This window comes from Haliotis asinina, chromosome 6, assembly GCF_037392515.1.
Source record: "Haliotis asinina isolate JCU_RB_2024 chromosome 6, JCU_Hal_asi_v2, whole genome shotgun sequence".
Taxonomy (NCBI): domain Eukaryota; kingdom Metazoa; phylum Mollusca; class Gastropoda; order Lepetellida; family Haliotidae; genus Haliotis; species Haliotis asinina.
In genome coordinates this window covers 62,910,129-62,929,972 of record NC_090285.1, presented here as the reverse complement: position 1 = coordinate 62,929,972, position 19,844 = coordinate 62,910,129, and the positions used below count along the sequence as shown (strand labels likewise).

General features: G+C 41.4%; 1 protein-coding gene across 4 annotated transcripts in view; it reads left to right on the top strand.

Annotated features, from left to right (window-relative positions):
- LOC137287121 (serine-rich adhesin for platelets-like) overlaps window positions 1-19,404 on the top strand; it is a 32,221-nt gene extending 12,817 nt beyond the window's left edge. Inside the window, exons 1-7 of one of the 4 annotated variants that reach the window (XM_067819259.1) lie at window positions 1,930-2,294; window positions 3,552-3,605; window positions 5,494-5,655; window positions 8,058-8,201; window positions 8,984-9,058; window positions 9,943-12,810; window positions 17,767-19,404. In XM_067819259.1, coding sequence (XP_067675360.1) covers window positions 3,596-3,605; window positions 5,494-5,655; window positions 8,058-8,201; window positions 8,984-9,058; window positions 9,943-12,810; window positions 17,767-17,837 — 3,330 coding nt within the window. In that variant the 5' untranslated portion in view covers window positions 1,930-2,294; window positions 3,552-3,595 and the 3' untranslated portion in view covers window positions 17,838-19,404. Of the gene's footprint in view, window positions 1-1,929; window positions 2,295-3,551; window positions 3,606-5,493; window positions 5,656-8,057; window positions 8,214-8,983; window positions 9,059-9,942; window positions 12,811-17,766 lie in introns of those variants that run through there. The other 3 variants (XM_067819256.1, XM_067819260.1, XM_067819258.1) reach the window with 3 other exon arrangements.
- Window positions 19,405-19,844: the final 440 nt, after the last annotated feature.

Below are 19,844 nucleotides of genomic sequence, written 5' to 3'. Positions count from 1 at the left end.
CATTAAACTGTGACATGCTATCCCAGTGAGTTAGACTTACAAAAACGAGCTTTGATACACCAAAGTCATCACACTTGAAATAGTCTTGTATACATAGTTACATCAAGTATCATCTCACACGTTAGAAGTAGAGACAGAGCTGGAAGATAAGGAATCAGAGCGCGACAGAATAGTTTAAATTGGTCTCTCGAATTCTGCAATTATAGGCCAGGCGTAGGCTCGTTTTGTTTTATGAGCATCAACCATCCTGTTCCAGTACCAGCGGGACGGCGCTCCACGCTGCGAAAATCGTTGACAATATATGTGACCCACGGCAACACGTGTGCTATTTTATTACGCTTTTTAAAGATGTTCAGGGTTACTATTTAGCATTTTTTATGGGTGAATGGGATGTTATGACACAAAAAAAATTGAAAAACCGTGAAGGTCCCGGGATAGAATAGGCCTTCAGCAACACATGCTTGTCGTAAGAGGCGACTAACGGGATCGGGTGGTCATTGGCTTGTCTGATCCAGACTCGATTATTTACAGACCGCCTCCATATAGCTGGAATATTGCTGAGTGCGGCGTAAACTCACTCACTCACCCACTCACTCAAAAAGGTTGGAAAATGTTCCTCATAGTTGGTAGTTTTATACCACAATATTTCTACCTTTTTGGATATGGTTTACCAAAACTGTATTGTTATATTCTTATTCGTCTTTGTTTATAACATGTAGTAACACGACCTTTTGAAAGTAATTCGAGACATTTCCAAAAGCTCTTTGACACTGAGGCTGTGTATAAAAGGAAACGAGTCCAACCATGAAGGCTCTCCTTCTTGTAAATTCCGCACAGAAACCTATGCATTGAAGTGCTTCCTTATATACATGATGACGATATGAACCGTGATTCATATATAAACACGGAAATATATGTGAATATGTTAACACATGTCGTATCAAAGTTGGACAAACATAGCATGCATTCTTGTTACAAACCTAAATTAAAGCGTTCATGATATCGCTTACATGCACATTGGTAAACCTGAGACAGGATCTTTTCAAGTGTTGCAAACGCTTTGAGAATATATGCCAGTTCAACGTTTAGGTGAGATATCAACTTAGTTTATGGAAAGAGCAGAAAGTGCAGGTTGCATAACGTTGGGACGGAGGGGTGTTAGCAGAGAATGAAGCAGACCTACTACCCATCTCACCACGTAACCCCACACATATTGGTCACGAGGATCACCAGTCCCTTGCGGGGCGGTGGCCCGATAGCCTGGTGGCCAAAACGTTCGCTTGTCATCCCGAAGACCCCGGTTCGATTCCCATGCGAAGCCAATTTGTAGTGTCCACTACAGTGGTATTGCTGCAGTATTGTTAAAAGCGGCGTGATATTACACTCACTCACACCAGACACTTGTAAATGTTGATCTGTGTTGTCGGAATGTGGAATTCACCAAAGCACTGGTTACATGTGACATCAAATATAATCCGAAATCATCTCGAAACAGTTTGTCAGATTTAATCCCCAGCTCTACGCTAAGAGAGAGTGAGTGAGTGAGTACGGTTTTACGCCGTAGCAACAGTCCAGCAATATTAAGGCGTGGTACACCGTAAGTTGTCTCCACACCTTGTAACCATGTGGGGAAACAAACCCAGAACGTTTCAACCCATCCGCCCCTCTTGACTATGAACACCGCTGTCAAAAACTGAGTGGTATATGATAGACCCGTGTTAAGGAAACCTGATCGTTTGAATGGTGACGGTCCCGGGATAGAATCTTGAGCAGCCCATGCTTGCCATAAAAGGCATATGGCTGGAATATTGCTGAGTGCGGCGTAAAACTAAACTCACTCACTTGGATGGTAGCTGTGAGTCTTTTCCTAACGTATCACGCCTACATTGCTGGTAGACACCTAGTACAGAAACTTCAGACTCTAGCGCTAGAGCTGAGTAGGTCTGTGTGGAGGGCACAACGTGACGGACAGGTGGCCCAGCCAATCGCTCGCTTACTGAGACGGTCGCGACCATCTGTATGGTTAATATGACGCAATGAACAATTACAGCCACCAGAAAGTCGCATTAAGAAAGAGCGGACATCAGACAGGCTAGAGTTTTAGCTAGGAATGTGGGGCCGAAATGCACTCTCCAGCCAATGTCTGAGGCCTGTTGTAATGGAATGTGTCTCGATCAGGTTGTGCGCTGCTGGTCGCGTGTGACGGGACTAATGTGATAGCGTCACGCACTGTTTGGGATACATTTTACGTCGTTCATGCCAATACGGATGTACTACAGTTTTCCATCTCAATCGTGAGTACCACATGTCCCATACTCCGTCTTGTTCAATAAAATTGTTGTTCTGACCTACCAAACACGAACCAATTCTCTACCACTGTGTTTACAGCACGCATTTCCAATACCGGATATGTTCGTGTATGTTTACCACTGTCTCGTGTCGACAAGGACCTTACCAGCAGTCAGTCTGAACTTCTCGCGTTTCTGTTTCTTCTCAACTTTGTTTTGTCATACAGTTATGTGAGTGTTGCAAACTTTGTTCGAGCATTATTACGAAATATAATCTGATTAGACGCGGATGGTCTATAGTGCTGGTTCTCATTTAAAGTTTTGACATTCCAGCGCACCTTCTTGAAAAGAACCCAATCCCCGCACCCACGTTGAGTGGTGATACGTTGTAAATGTACCACACCATTTAATATCACCATAACTCAGCACAGTAAATACACTACTGAATAGAAGCCAAACGTCATATTCGTTAATAGTTCTACAGCCGGTCTAAAATGTCATAACATCAATTCCAGTAGATACCGGTGCTTCATGTTAGGAGCATATATAATCTTAGATTGATACCCGTGTTTCTAATATTCAATGTTTGTAATGTGTAAAAGCAACGCCGAGTAGTATTAGGACCAACACTCATCGTTTGCATAACGTAATCGAGTAAATGTTGACTCGTGCAGTTTTCAACGCATGAGATGATACTACGATTGTCGAGTGTTTGAGACGATGAGGCCGATATATCCCCAGAAAGTTATCTCTGCTTTCTGTACCAGTGGGACAACTGTCTCATGGACAGGGGTGTCATGAGTAACGAGGAGTTCTGTACGTGTTCACATCTGCATGAACCTCCATTAAATAACGCTTAAACACCAGCCCTGTATTGCGTCTACAGGTCGTGATTTCACGTATAATATCCGTCTGCATATGACCTTGTTTTGCTCTGGTGAGTATCATGACGGATACTTTTCATTGCCGACTTATCTTGTCGAAAAAAGCCCGATTATTTAATGTTCATCTGTCAAAATTATGTCCGGAATTTAGCAGTGTTAAGCTTAATGGATTCCTCTTGCCAGTTCATATTACAACACTCGTGCACGGCATGCCTTGTGATACTTATCCTGGGTCGTGTGGGGTCAGGCTTGTTTTGTTTTTCCTGTATGTCTGGTTGATTATGATACGGGCGCGAGTTAGCGTTATTTCTTCGGTTGTACTTTTGTGTCTCTCCCCACTTCAGATTTTATTATATTTGCTTTGGGTTTTATTTTCCAGACACAGCAAAGACGATTTAAAGTGCTGACTGATTGTTTCCGAATATGGGTCAAGGTAAGTAAGTCGACCGCGGAATTGTCAGTCAAAGTCTCTTGTATTGACATGTCGGTTATGATGACGCAAAGCATTGACTAATTGCTACGGATTATCCAATATGAATGCAAGTAGACGGAACACAGCGTAGTATCCTCCACTCTCATAAACGTTACTTTCTTTAAGTGGTATCTACATGTTGTTATGACATAAAAGAGATAACTTGCTTTATAAAGGGGTACATATCTACACCTATGAGACATCCATTGTGCATGCCTTCAGAATTTCTTTCATTTTTCTCATAAACGTTGTTGAGTACAGTGACGTCTCGCTCATGCTTTCGGCGTCGGGGCCATTTATGTATTTCGCAGGTCACTTATTTATTTTTTGTACACAATAAACAAAGCAACATAAAAGCGAGAATTTATGGACGTCAACTTCTTTATATTGAGGGACACGACGTTTCTGAGTATATTCCTACTCTGGACGTACTCCGAAATATCATGTCCCTCAAAATGTAGGAGCTGACATGGATAAGTTCTCACCTGCGTGTGAATCACTTCTTAATGGCGTTCAAAGAAACAAGTTTTTCATGAAAGTCTGAAAGACAATACATTTACTCTATATTTGACAATACAGCAGAAAATGTATTGAAATCGCACAAACGCATTTATCTACATTTTCATCGGCATAACATAGTACATGTACACCTGCGGAAATAATGTCACTTTCAGATTCAGATATCACCTTTAATACGTAAAAAGTATTAAGTGCAAAACTGTGTTGAAAATGTAGTGTAGAAGTCAGTACATAAAATTGTAGCAGCAGGTTCTCGGTCTAACATTTGCTTGTCTGAAGCATTTTGTATCTTACACATCCATCGTTCTCTGGTTATCAATTCACCCGGCCAAAACCGTAATTTGGCTTTCAGTCGAGATAATGAGTGTCGTTGAATATTTACATTCACAGAAGTACCTAATTACATCTAGAGGGCTACTATATTCACCTTTCAATCACTTTTAGCTTAATCCCCTTACGTATATCTGTTTTCATAAGGGATATCATTTCACGAGCGTCAAATACGCTTAAGCAAGCACAGGCACTCTAAAGAGGTTTGATAAAACAACCACTAATTGTTAAGCAGCTTATCTGGCCACAAGTCGCTGATTCTTTGCGGGTAGTCGGCTATACTGGTGTCGCCTGTGGCGATCGTTTCACAGCCTGAGGTCTATAATGCATCGTCTCAATGCTACTTATGCATGTGACGTGCAGATTGACATAGATGCAATGGAAGATGAAGACGTCTTGTTAGTTTTCCGTGTGGACAGTTTCCTTATGAAATTCTCCGTTTGTTTTGTAAGGAAAGGGTAATGATGAGCTCTCTTAAATTACTGTAGTTAAGCGTAACATCACACCATGACTGACTACAATGAAAACTGAACAGCATAAGTTTCGAAAACATGAAAATAAGTCTTCTAATTAAACAATATGAGAAAAAGTCTTTGACAGATTTGCGTTTCTTTTGTTGTTTGGTATATAATAATAGGAAATTACCGTTGATTCCGTAACGAAGTTTGAGTAGTTTGTGAGTGTGTATATAAGTCCCAAATTATATCGATACGACTGTTATATAAACAAATGAAACATTCAACTTTCAACCAAACTCAGCTCAGTCCACACCCTAATGTACCCCTTCTCATATTTTAATCTGGCCCATTAAACCAAACTGAAGCAAGTAACGTGATTCGTGCACAGTGTATATTCACAGTTACACATATTGGAGAATTGGTAAATTCTAAATTTGTTGATGTCTTGCGAACGAATCATGCTACACTGTTAAAATTATTTCTCCCAGACTGATTAACACAACCCAAAGGATAATATCAAGATCATTTCACACTTATTTCAGTTTTGTCCCGAAAGCGATCGGCATCAGCTAATATTACAGCGCACAAGAGCGACGATGTGACGGCTAACACCAATGGCGACGTCGTCAAAGCTGAGGCCAACGGTTCCGCAACCCAGTCGACGGGAGATGATACAAAAGTGGATTCTACAGACACGGATGGAGGTAGCATCATATTTTCTTGACTAAGACATTTAGTACTTTTAGCCTTATTTTGTCATGATCACAGCCGACATGATATTTTGCATGTAAGTACATAGTAGCTAAGACTATTGGTTAAAATGTTGACATGCCAACGTTGATCATTCGTAGAATTTCCGGTTGGTAGTCGTGTTGCTAAAGACGTGGGTTTGATTCTGGAAATGGATACAACTTGTGAAACGTTCCCCAGCGTGACATTACTAGAAGCGGCGTAAAAGTATACTCACCTACTCATAATGTTCGACGTGATTTTGATGTACGATTTCTAAAGGTCACCGGAGAAAATACTTGCGGGTATAGCGATCCCCGTTTACTTATCAGGATGCAAAGGTATGGTAAGACATGTACTAATCAGTCCTGCACAACGTGTAATGGGAGTTAAATGGCAATCGTTTTTCAAATACTTTCGTTTCTGAAAGTCGAAATGTTAGTTTCTTTTGTGTCCAGGCTCAGAGCCACAGGTCAACTGTTGGTCGAGTAGTATGCTTTCCTGTTGCTTGCACTTTCAGATGGCTTTGGGCTAACCTAATGGTTAAAACGTCCTCTAGCCAAGACCCAGGTTCGATTCCCAGATGGGCACAATTTCTAGTGTCCCCCTGCTTTGATAGTGTTCTATTGCTGAAAGCGGCGTCATAATGTCTAACTCACTGGAACGCTCAAGAAACTTTTACCTGCACAACAATTTTCGACACAATCGACATGTAACCATTTTTTCCCGTATATCTATTTTGAGGAAGAAAATGCATTACAACTCCGCTTCATCTATGGAAAAAAGCCATACACTATTTCCATTACGCTGCCCACTGTCATCGACTACTTGTCAAAGACGTCCACGTATTGATTGTTCAGCATCTAAAATTTTAAGAGCCTTTGAAGAACCTTCCTGTTACTTTGACACAAGGAACACTATCAACTAGTCACGTTTAGCCAACTTGTTGACCCGGAAATTCCCTTAAATTACGTAGTCTTTCCGTAGCCAGTGCAGTAGTTTGTCGTTCATGACTGTATTTGTTCGCGTAACAAAGCTGCAATGTTTGTTATGTTTTGAACGCTTATTCAGCATATGTACACATGCATTAATCGTAAATACAAGATTTCTTTAGTATAGTTAATCAAATATACGCCGGTTAAGTGATTTGTGAGTATTGTTACCTAAATATATCTGGTATGTTTCCTGGAGCAGTTTGCGTCCATTATACGCAACATACACTTGCTCGTCATTCGTGTCATACTGCTGGCAGTTTTGACACATGTAGTTGTCTGTACCAATCGTCATACCCCCCCACCCCCAAACACGCCTGTCACCCCTCGGGCAAATTCCAATCGACTGTAGATATCACCTGATGAAAGACATTCATATAGGCAATAAATCCCCCCACCCGGTATGGGGGTCATGATGGCGGAACATCTTAAAACTGGGGAGGGTGGAAAATACACCTCAGAATAACGCCGCGGGAAAAACAACATATACCCCTATTAATACACTATTCCGAGAGGATAACATACATAAGCGATTTGATTTGAGAATGCAGCTTACCCACTGACGCAGAAGAAAATACGAAATTAGCTGTGGCCTTGTCTCTGTGCGAAAACGTTAACTAGTCGCTATCATATGGGGATGTTGTCCCGATATGTTTCGTTCCACGATGATTACAGAATCTCCCGCCCGCATCATCTGATTGAATTCATGTATAATTGTCATAGATGGGATTTAATATAACGCGAATGGGGAACAACTGTAATCAGTCGCTTTCGGCGTATATGAGGTGGTGAGGAATGGGGTTTGAGATTATTGGTCTTACGTAGATGCATACATTAAATATGTACACACGCACGTGTCGCATGAGTATGTATGTGTATATTTGCCTGTGGCAGTGTGTATGTACTAGTTCGTACTAATGCATGTTTATAGCACAAGCTGATTGAGATACGATGCAGTGGGGTAGGTTTGGCTCGTCACGTGAAACATCCGGGTTGGATTTTTAAACATGGGTGCAATGTGTGATGCTCATTTCTTACAATACAATACAAAATGGCGCAAAGTACCGACTCCAAACCGCCCATTGCCTCTTTCACTCCATCAATGACGAGCGTTAGACAAGGAAACAAGAAGTGCCACGCTTTAACAACTTTTGATATCAAGCTGCTAGGAATCAAACTCACCAGTCAGACGGTGTATCCACTACAGCACAGGGGACGTGCCAGTCAATGTGAACAGTCAGATAACATGTTTAACTAGACCATGGGGCAATGTTATCGTATTCTTTGCTCTTTTTTGTACGTTGTGATCTGATAGCTTTTTAATTCGTTTTGCTCCACTGAATTTGCCCGGCGTTTACTAAACTGTCATTTATACCTTCCCGTAGCACCAGTTAAAGAAAAAAAGAAGAGGAGAAGATTCTTCTTTAGTCTGAAGCGCACACGTCCTGGAAGCGGGCGGAAAAAGAAGGCGAAGAAAGACCGAAATGGACAGGTCAACGCCGACACGTCCGGCAGCAGCAGCAAGAGTGGTAATAGAACCAGTACGTTCTGTAGGATAGCACTTGGTGGCAGAACAAGAACGTTCTGTAGAATAGTCAGTGAAGGTTTAACAAGGGCATTCTGTGGAATAACCTTTGGAGGTAGAACAAGAAAGTTATGTAGAATAGCCTTTGGTGGTAAAACAAAGACGTTCTCAAGACTAGTCGCTGGTGGTAGAAACCCGTACGTTCTGTAGAAAACACTTTTGTAGTAGAGCCCGTACTTTCTGTAGAATGTCCTTTGGTGGTACGTTCTATTGACTAGTCGGTGGCGGTAGACTATTCATTGGACAACATATTAGTGGTAGTAGTGGCACTGGTAAACCTCATTTTTCTGCAATAGTTTGTTCCAGCTGCTAGTACCAGTACCCTGCGCCCCTAATATCAAATACAATTGTTGTATTTACCTGGAAAGCAACATTCCTGTGTTGGATATGTCAACTCGAATGTTAGTTTTATTTTTGACCAAAGATAATAGTACGCGAGTGATGACGTCTTGTCAAGTGCAACATAGACCAAGTATGCAAGTCTGCAAGCGCTGAATGGGGCGCTTGTCTCGTAAATGTAGTCATGGTCTGTCCTGCGGGCAGTAGGGCACCACCGGACAATGGACACGGTACGCTGTTATCAGATTCATCGGCTTACCGACTCGATGAGTGATGCGAGTCATGTACAGAGTTGAATATATAACGACCCATTGTTGTTCACTGCACAATTGACGTCGAGACATATCTCTTCCACAAACCCGTCTTATTCTCAGTATTATGTTTCAGGTTTGTTTATGGACGAGTTTCAGATTCCGATACCGGAAGACGATGGTATTGATTCAGTCAGTCTGTCCTCAAATGGTAAGGTCAATCTCACTCGTCAATGACTGCAATATATTGTTTGGTACCTGGAACAACATATAATGGCAGTCGAATCGTATTCTAATGAAAAAGATGATTATCAACAAGACATGTAATACGATTTTCATTATCCAATAACATTTGTCTGAAGCTGTAATATATCTTTATGAAAGTAGGATATATTCCACTTTGCGAGTATACCACTGGACTAGTGCCAATGAATATGAGAAAAATAAATATGTCGCCATACAAAAAGATCATTTCCCAAGGAATGTAATAAATTGTCACGTTTTTCTTTAATTTCTCTTCATCCGTTTCATCACTAACATTGAATCCTGTAAATCTACTATTCTTTACTTTTTTGAATGACATTCATAAACTTTGTACAGAATAACCCAATCGTAAAACTGTATGTTTAGTGAAACATAATAAAGCGCAAATTATCGAAGTGAATTATTGTAAGTATATTATGCCAATGGTGATACCTTAACAGACAACCCATGCTTGCCATAAAAGGTGACAATGCTTGTCGTAAGAGGCGACTAACGGGATGGGTGGTCAGGCTCGCTGACTTGGTTGACACATGTCACTGGTTCCCAATTGCGCAGATCGATGTTCATGTTTTTATCTCTGGATTGTCTGGTCCAGACTCGATTATTTACAGACCGCCGCCATATAGCTGGAATATTGCTGGGTGCTGCGTAAAACTAAACTCACTCACTCACTCCCTTCACAGACAGTCACAGGTTATGTCATAAACAAAATCCACAAATGTTTACCAGAAGCAAACCATATGAAATAGTTAAGGGCAACACTACAATATAGTCTGGAGTTGTTGGTAAATCTCAAGGTATGATCTGATTCCATTCATTTTTTTCATGCAGAAGAGAAAGATAACAAGAAGAGGAAAGACAGTGGTATTGCCATAAGGCGAAGCAAGCGAAATTCCAACAGTAAAAATGGAAAGAAAAAGAAAAAGAAGTCAGAGAAGAAGAAAGAAGAAAAGTCCAAGAAGAAGAAAAATTCCAAAGATGAGGGTAAGAACAACGTTGTCGTGACTGCTGCTGACGGATCCTTGAACATCAACAAGAGCGTAGAACCGCTCCATGAATCTGTTGAAGCTGCCGTAGATGAAGCCAAAGTATTAGCATTATCAGAGGAGAATGGAACCAAGATTCTGACATCAGATAATGCTGCAGAGGAAGATTTGGTAGCAGCTGTCACTGCTGTAATGGATTCCAGCGTGTCTAAAGATAGGACTGAAGCTGTACCATCAGCAGAAGAAATAGTAGCACCGTCGACGGCTAAAGAAGGGACATCCGCTCCTTCTACTGAAAAGGAGTCGTTCAAGGAAGAGGGACGAGAACTCGCTCTCCAAACCATTGTTGAAAGTTCTGCACAGGAAGAGCTACTTCAGTCCGTCGAGGCGGCAGTACAAGAGGCTGCACCTTACACCGAAACAACTGAAGCAGAAACATCTTTAGCTTCTGTAACAGAGGTTGACAAAAAGCCTGTTAGTCCTGCCGTATCAAACGCTGGTGACAATGGCGTCTTAAAGCAGCGTGTGTCTCTGGGACCAAGACTGAAAACGGCAATTCTGAAGAAATACAGCGGCGCTGGAGATGCACCACCGGAAACCAGAGTTACTTTGACTAAACCCAAAATTGTAGAAGTAACTGACCTAGTACCACCTCCTAGGAAAAACAGACCCCGACGCACCCTGTCGCAGACGGCTAGCACCACTTCTAGCGGTGATCTTAACACTAGCACTAGTAGTAGTGTAAGTCCGTCTTCACCTAAGACGGATGAAGACACAGCAACTGTGCCGGAAAAATCGGATGTGGAATCAGTTGTTGCACAAACAAGCATTGATCTGAATACTAATGACAGTAGCGACGTAGATCCTTCAGCATCCACCATAGACAAGGACAAGAACACCGAAGTTACCACGCCAGAAAGGTTAGATGTGGAATCAGTTGTTGCACAGGCAATTCTGTCCAGCTGTGATGTAAATACGGACGCCAGTAGTCCGGCTGATCCTTCAGCATCCACCTTCGACATGGGCAAGGATACCACCGTTTCCTCGTCAAAACAGTTGGATGTAGAATCAATTGTTACACAAACGTTCGAGGTAAATGATCTGAATACTAACGTCAGTCACGACGTAGATTCATCAGCAACTGTTACAAACAAGGATACAACCGACACTGCTAGGGGAAAGTCCGACATTCAGCCAACTGTTGCACAAGAACTCAAGTCCAGCACTGAATGCAGTAGCCACGTTGATACCCCCCCACCTCGGACAGATGAGGATATACAAGGTATCTTTCAAGGAAAGACGGATACAGAATCAGACTTGACCTCAACGATCGTTAATGTCGTTGATTCCCAAATTACAACTGTCCCTGACATTGAGGTAACAGGTGTTGATGGGAGTACAGTTAATGATGCTGGGTCGGTTCTCAATGCAGATACTCAACGTGTGGTAACCGAAGCAGTGTTAGCTCCTCTTGAAGCATCAGTTGCACTTGTTGAGAATGAGCATGAATCTCCTGTTAAAGCCATTCCTCTCCCTGAAGCAGTGTCTGGGGATGGAGCTGGTTCAGAAGTCGTGTCTAGTACGACACTTGCTGATCAGACTGAGACAGCTGTCGATGACATGGAGACAAAGGCAACTTCACTCAGTATTGAGCCAGCCCCGAAAGGAGAGGCGAAAGGCGATTCTACACCTTCAGAGTCTGCAGCAGATACAAGTTTAACAGAGCATGTCACATCTCGAGAGCCCTCAGAGGTTATGGAAGAGACTGTGACATCTCAGTCGAAAGGCATGGTTGAAGAGTGTACTTTAAAAGATATCGAGATTTACGTCGAACCTACGAAAACATTTGAGGCTGTGTCCGAAAAGCCAGATACAACCACTGAACCAGTAATCGTGATAGAGAGGATTCACACTGAACCTTATTTCGGGCCTCTTCCTGGCAGTGAGGATGGTCAAAATGATGACGCTGGGGATGGTGGCGGTGTGCTGGACGTCACTGATGCTACGAAACAGAAATTCTCCCGCGAGACCGGAGAGGTTTGCAAAGAATGTGTTTGTGAGGTTGAAGTTCAAATGAAGGCAGATGAAGAAATTGCTGAAGTGAAAAATGTTATGGAAGTAGACGAAATCTCAGAAGTGGCCGAGAAAGTCATGAAAGTATCATCGGAGATTGAATCAAATCAAAGTGATCATCTCTGCGTTAGCGATACCGCTGAAACGCCCTCTGAGGTTTCAGACGAACGTTCGACAAATGAGGACAGTTCCGGTCTGCAAGCGGAAGACCATGACGAAAGCTCTAGCACAGCAACCGACAGTACGATAGTTGACGAGGATGAACACAACAGGACTCTTGTTGAAGAAAAGAACGCTTCTAAAGAAGCTGAGGAAGCTTCAGATGAACGTAAACCAGCAATATGCAATGGTGACTCAAATGGACTGGCTCATGAGAGTGGTAGTGATTCTAGCTCCAGTGTGACAACTGAAACCTCCCAAGGTCAGGAGCAATGTAAAGACACTGCTGTCGCTCATGAAGGCGACAGGAAGGTTGTGGTAGACGGTAACGATGGGAATATTGAGACATTGGTTGACAAAGTTAATAGTCAACACGATTCTTCAAGCCAGAGCGATAGAGATATGAGTGATAATAACAACAGCAAAATCATCATCTCGTCAGAACAAGAGACCATCCTTGAGACCATCCAGAAAGTGTCGGGTAAGTTGATGTAGTTAAGTCTTGAGTCTTAATATGATTTGTGTATTTCTCTTAAGGGAGATACAAATAATAACTTGTTTTAACAATGAACTAGGTACTGATTCTGATGCTGCTAATAACGGTTGAAGTGAAGGTAAAGGAGTGACACTTTTGTAAGATCATGATATATACGACCCTGACTATGCAAGGATTATGATTGTAAAGCTGTCACATCGTTCCTTTACATTGGCTTATGTCATCTGTAACATCTTAGTCTTAGCGAACCCAATTTGCCATTGTCCTCACTATTATACGAACATGTATGTATCTTGTCAGCTTCATTGTCGTAAGGGTTGCATTTGCCTCTTTCAGTTTAGACCTAATACAGAACTCGCGAAGTAACACTAAAGATGCACAAACTTTGAAATCAATAGAACCGTGAAGGTACGCTGGGCTGTTTTAGGTAGCATAAAGTCCTTAGGATCATACACGTGCCGAGCCTTGGATTTCTCTCATTCATGCACACCTGCTCTACGCTTTACATTCCCTTTATTCTTTTCATCAGTATTTTGGGACCAGAAAGTTAACACATGTATTAATGCAGTGTTTGTGATATACCGCTCAAAGTGTGCGAAGGATCACAGTTTTTAGGTTGTGTTCATCTGTTGAAATAGCCAAAGATGATATACTGTGTGAAGATCTGTTTTATGAAAACATGTCAACATTACAAGGCACTCATTACACAATAAACAATCTATAATCAATAATAAGTTAAATCAATACTCGGTCAAATCACAGTATTCGATTCAGGCATGAACTTGATAAAATCAAGAAAACAATCATTGTCACCTTCGCAGCAAAGTCCCAGAAGCGTGTTTGTAATCCACTGAATGCGATCGCAGCCTGATATTGTAGTCTCTTGCTCCCATTAAGCGTCTGGGTAGTTGCAAGGGGAAACTGTTCCATTCTTCAGTAAGAGCACTGGCGACTTCTCTGGACTTGCCGGAAGGAAGGCGTCTTGGGAGTCAGAGTACAAAACATTAACGCAACAGGAGTGCAGTGGCAGAAAGTAGGTGATTCTGCAAACACGTGTATGACGGAGCGCAATCTGACATCCGCACGTCGCTGGGTATCTTGTTCAAACGTGTTGTACCTATTCCATGTCTTTCTGATCTGACACCAAAGATGTTTGCAACGTGATATTGTGCTGCCCTAGTTTCAATAACGCCAATCCATATGCCCATTTCGTCATCAGTTGACGTCTTATCGCTGTTTGTATAATGGCCTCAGTTGGTACCGTCTTCAGTTCCATACTCTCTCTGATAATGACGTGCAACGATTCTGTCATGATAAAGGTAAATCATGCTCATAACATAGTGCCTGTCTCTGTTCACCACATGACGGGGGTCCTCTGGATTTACCCAATCATTTCACCCATTGATATTTCAATATTCATATGTTGTATAAGCTTTAGATATTAAATACGTGATCTTTAACAAACTTTAAATGATTAGTAGCAAAAAAAATGAATATTATAAATCATCTGTCACGATAAACCTTTTTATAGAATATTGGTCTTAAGATCAAAATGACTGTCAATGTGGCTGTAAATTTACCATTTCATCATTCATCACTCGATGTAAACTTTAAGAATGTGCGTTCTGTAACAAGCAGTGATACATCACAGGGAAGTGTGGTACAAACGTTTAACCACAGCAAAGTCGAGTTAAAAAGGTTATTGCCACAAATATATTTTCATTTACACCCTATGCAGTGCTTGATATATCACATGTAACCATTTATGGTATCATGGCTTATGCTTTTTCACATTTATGGTTAGCAATTCAGTAACACGTTCTTCCATTTAAAACGTTTTAGACGAGACATAGCACAATAGCAGATGCCCTCTCCGCAAAGTATAGCCCATATATATGGTTGCGGGGTCGCATTTCCATGTAACGACGTAAACCGACCAGCGCGACATGATATAGCCATGCCTGTAAACATTATCTGGATTAATGTGGAGGGGTCATTGTGTCAGACCAAGACGGATTTCAAACAAAACATCTCGGCTCCTGGTCTGAAGTAGGTTGTAAATATACACCACTGACATGTGGGAGATTGTAATTTCTAGATTTATTACATGGAACCTCTTCTAAACCATAACACAGGAGTAAATGACATTCCAGTGTACTTGTCTAACAAAAGTAGCCACAGACTTATACGACTGGCTATTTTAAGGTGATTAAAACTGCATAGGTTTATTGGGTTACTGGGTTAACTGGTTTTGAGAGCTCAATGAAAAGGCGAAATGGCACGGCTGTGGACATTGTCAACGTACATTGTTATTGGTGCACTACTTCGGATGCAAACAGTACACAACTGCAAATGGAGATGATGGGAAATAACTTTGTTGACTGAACAGAACTCCATACAACACCACACATGAAGACCTACTAGTCAATATTCTCAATCCAGGAAAGCTGAAATGGCTTTAGAACATGATCCCCAGATATTTGGTCTTTATTGCCCTATCGGTTTCTTAACAGCCGTACAGAAAGTGAAACGAGGTGTCACAGTGTGGTTTAGATTCATTTATGTTACCGACCGTATGGAAGCTCCACTTGTTTGCTGGGCACAGACGGAACTTCGCCACCTGTGATAGTAGTAGTTTTGATCTTCCGATGATACTTAAAATAGTTTAAGTGTATTTATGTCCAATGAATACGAGTTGAAATTGATCTGACTTGAATGTTTTAACTGGGAATTTGATACAGTAGTGGCGCATCACGTTTGGCTATGCGTCGTGATAATCAGAGCATGCTTAAATAAACGAGGAGGTAATGTGTCTGTGTAAGTTCCTATTCAGATCGTGGGCGATGGGGTTGCTCGTCACGCCGAGTACCCGGGTTCGATTTCCTGCATGGGGACAATGTGTGAAACACATTTCTAGGGTCCCCCCACCATCTTGATATTACTGGGATATTGCTAAACTAACTTCATTCACTCATGTACCAAATCACTTACATGGAAACTCTTGTCGTAAGAGGCGACTAACGGGATCGGGTGGTTAGGCTCCCAGCCCTGATTTGGCTGACACATGTCTCAGGTTCCCAACTGCGCAGATCGATGCTCATGTTGTTGATCACTTGATTGCCTGGTCCAAACTCGATTATTTACAGACCGTCGCCATATAGCTGGAATATTGCTGGGTGCGGCGTATGAATTCACTCGGTCACTTATTACATGGAAACTAGACATTCGTGAATGGCGGTTATTTCTACTGTTTCTTCTGTAGGTTATATGCATTAATCATGCGATTCCCAAATATTTGCGAGTGTGTTCGTAGTTTCACTAACTGGTACACTGTACTACTGTGCCGTGAAGATGAATGCTATTTTTGTGGTTAATCCCACCATGGATAGACTGTCACGTTTTGTGCTTAACTGTTTCCCCCTGAACAATGTACAGTGGACGTGACGAAGTGGGCGTTAGCACGTCCTGGAGATGAAATATATCCTTATCCATGGGGAAGACAAGCCTAATGCATTGCCAGATTCACCCTTTGTCCCAGATGAGAAATTCCTTTTTTCACGCTTGCCTTCAGCTGACCTCTCAGCTCTTACACGGGAACGTCAACACACTTGGCTCAGTAAGGTACATTTGAACATCCCCGAAGAGTATATATATATTCAACTAATATTAACCACTCTTGTTCGAAAGTTATTTCATCAAGGTCTTGATAAAGCTTTCAAAACGTAGTGTTGACTCTGGATGACATTTATATATTTTATTAATCAGTGACGAACTATGTGAGATATGACCCGGGTTATGGGTACTGCAAATGAATTGAATTTCGTTTATCAGCCTTGCATCAGAATGAAGATTTTATGGATATCAACTTCTTTATTATTATTATGTTCCTATAATAAAGAAGATGATATCCATGAAATCTTTATTCTTATGTATTTCACTTCTAAATGCCCTTTAAAACCTTGCACCAGTTTGTTATGGTTCCAACAAGATATGCTAATCCTTCAGCGGACATCCTGTGTTTTCACTAGATGGTACCTTCGTGTCCTAGTCTTTGTAATACCTTTGGCTTTAGGGTAAGTGTTTTGGCTGACGATTCAATGCATTTATTCCAGAGAATACACGTAGCTTAGCTTGATTAACCAGGGACCCCATTCCGGATAACGTGTAGCGTGTCACACGCTTCAAACCATGGAAAGATATAGACCTTCATAAGAATCAAGGCTAAAGTAGTTATGCATTCTCAGGACGAAATGGGTCATCCAGATAGTGTTGTAGATTTTAGAGACGCCTCGGTCGGTTATTCATCTAATCACAAACTGCGCTAGGGTCAATGCATGCGTCACCAAATCCGTTATTCCGGGACACGCTGATGACTGAAAGGGGAGAGTTGTGACAAATGCATTTAATGCTCAAACCGTTTATGTATTCCAACACCACGAAATAAAATCAGATATCGATCCTACAATAGTTATAAATTTTCACTAAATATGATCGCTACGGGTCTTGCCGACACTAATCTGAAAATATTTTGAAATACCGATAAGCGTAGCTCACGCTCATGATGGTATAGTTAGTTAATGTTAATGAAATTAATGAAAAAGGGGATATAAGAACGAGAGTATGCAACAGTTTTATGGACGTAGTACTCTACACGTGCTTTTGTTTCAACCAGAAGACTAATTATTTCTTTTTCTCACATCATATGTGCATTGTTCTTCATGACTCCAGAGATAATTAATAATTGTATTGAATTCCTCGCTTCAGACAACCACGAATGGCAAAATATGAACATACATGACGCATGACAACACGTATTGCATTTGTTCATGCTGTGGATAATTCCTAATGTTTATACTGGAGTGTACCCTGAATGTTAGCGCTGTGTGTGTTATGCTATGCATTTTACCTTTGGTAAAGCAGAGTCACCTTGTTACGTTACAGATCCCTCGAACCTAGTCTTGTCCGGTAATCACACGCCACCTGCATCTGCCGAGACGGTGGCAGGGGAGTGACGCCCACGCACATACGGTCACGAGACTACACAAATAGGCAGCAGGGGACCCCACCATCTACAGAGAGGAGTGAGACGATTGGTTGGACAACTGAGGGAAATTCCACCTGCAGATATGCTGAGCGCGTACATATTCACAACAGCGCCTAGTGTTTCAAATAACACGTATTTAGGCCGACGAAAGCATACGATGTACATGTGTTTGTTATACTGCTGTTGGTACTGCTATTTACAAACGGCCACTGATGTTGAGTTCCATCTCCGATTGATATACGTGTATGGGTGCGTTTGTGCACGCCCATATGTTCGTGAGATATAGAGTTCACATGAAACTCTTTATAGTGCTCAATTCACAACGGTCGCCAGAAGAGGACGTCCATCATTTGTACATGTTAATGTGCAGTTTCATGGATCCCAAATGGAGTGATCAGAAACTTGCATTTTTCTTTATGTTAATGTAATATGAACTATAGTTCCAATGTGGAAATCACTATTTATGAATAACATATTTAATACCAAAGAGATTTTGTAGCCTGCAATATGTTCTGATATGGTGTATTCCGTGTTGGTTGCAGCCAATTGAATGAAGCGGTTGTGTACTGGAAAGGTAAGTTCCAACTCTGAAAGTAGTCTTCAATTTCAGACAAAACTGAAAGAAGAACATATTCCAGCTAATGAAATTATACATCTAGCTACTACAGGTTATTCTCTGCATGCCGCATACGACATGTATATGGATATACGTTTTATACCATGGTATGTTTGATATACACAATCATATCTACCACCGAATACACAGGGCCAGTGTACATCAATATGTACTAGTACAGCACCTCAGTAAAGTCTGTGATGGGATTCAGTATACACGCATATATAACAAGGTAGCTTGGTTGTGATCACATTAAAAAATACAAGAACACTGAACAATCTGTTCAAATTGTGTGCATAAACCTTGTTTTTTCTTTGTTCCTACCTACAACCTCAGCCAGCGATGGATCATATGTGAATGTGTCAGGTAACAGTGTCAATTTATTGCTTAGACTCCGGAAATACTTAAGGTTCATTTGAATATTTTCTTTTCCTAAAGGCAGCACATTATACAAGCTTATATACTCATGAACGTAATTTTCGAACATCACTATTCATGCAAAGATCTGTAGCTGGGTCAAGAGGTTGCAATTCTACGCAACATTGATAGCAAGGACATATTGTTTTCCATCTGTGCTTCATTGTTAGAACTCCAACCGGTATATCTTAAGTGGCTTAGCCAAGTTCATCCATACATCTGTATCATGTATTAGTGGTATATTCCATATTTGCTACCACGAACTAGAGGGGAGATAACCACTGTCATTATTCCTGCCTAGAGAACACATTACGGGTCCACAAAGCATTATCACCTTACTCGAATACTACTTAACGAATACCAGGTTCGATTATTTGTTTTATGTATTATTATTATTATTATTGTACATACTATGTATATGCATATTAATCGATCATGTTTACATCGATTATTATTATATTTTGTTAACGATAAAATATATTGAAATAAAAACATAAGAAAAGTGTGTCATCATAGTTGTCTATCCAGTTGACTCACGAATCGTCGCCTGAGCAAAGCTGGCATTTACTGAAACGTTTGAAAGATAAGCCAAAATTGGCTTCTTCTTCAAATCAGTCTTATGATGGTGGGCGAGCTGGCTAAGGCGCCAGGCTAGTGATCCAGCGAGATTTCGGGATCGAGCCCACCTGTGACCGGGTGTAAAAACCTTGGAGTCAGATTTGTGTGCAGACTCTTTCAGTATTGTCACAACCCCTAGTGTACAGTACACAACCCTGTTCACTTAAAAGAACCCAGCTCCGTTGGTATATGACCAGATGGTGGCCACATTGTACACTCCCCAACGAGTTGAGATTGAAATACGATGTGCTGTTGAGATTGACATCCAGTAATCGAGGGAAAAATACCAGCTTCTTGAGCATTCATTCGTGCGTGGATATGTTA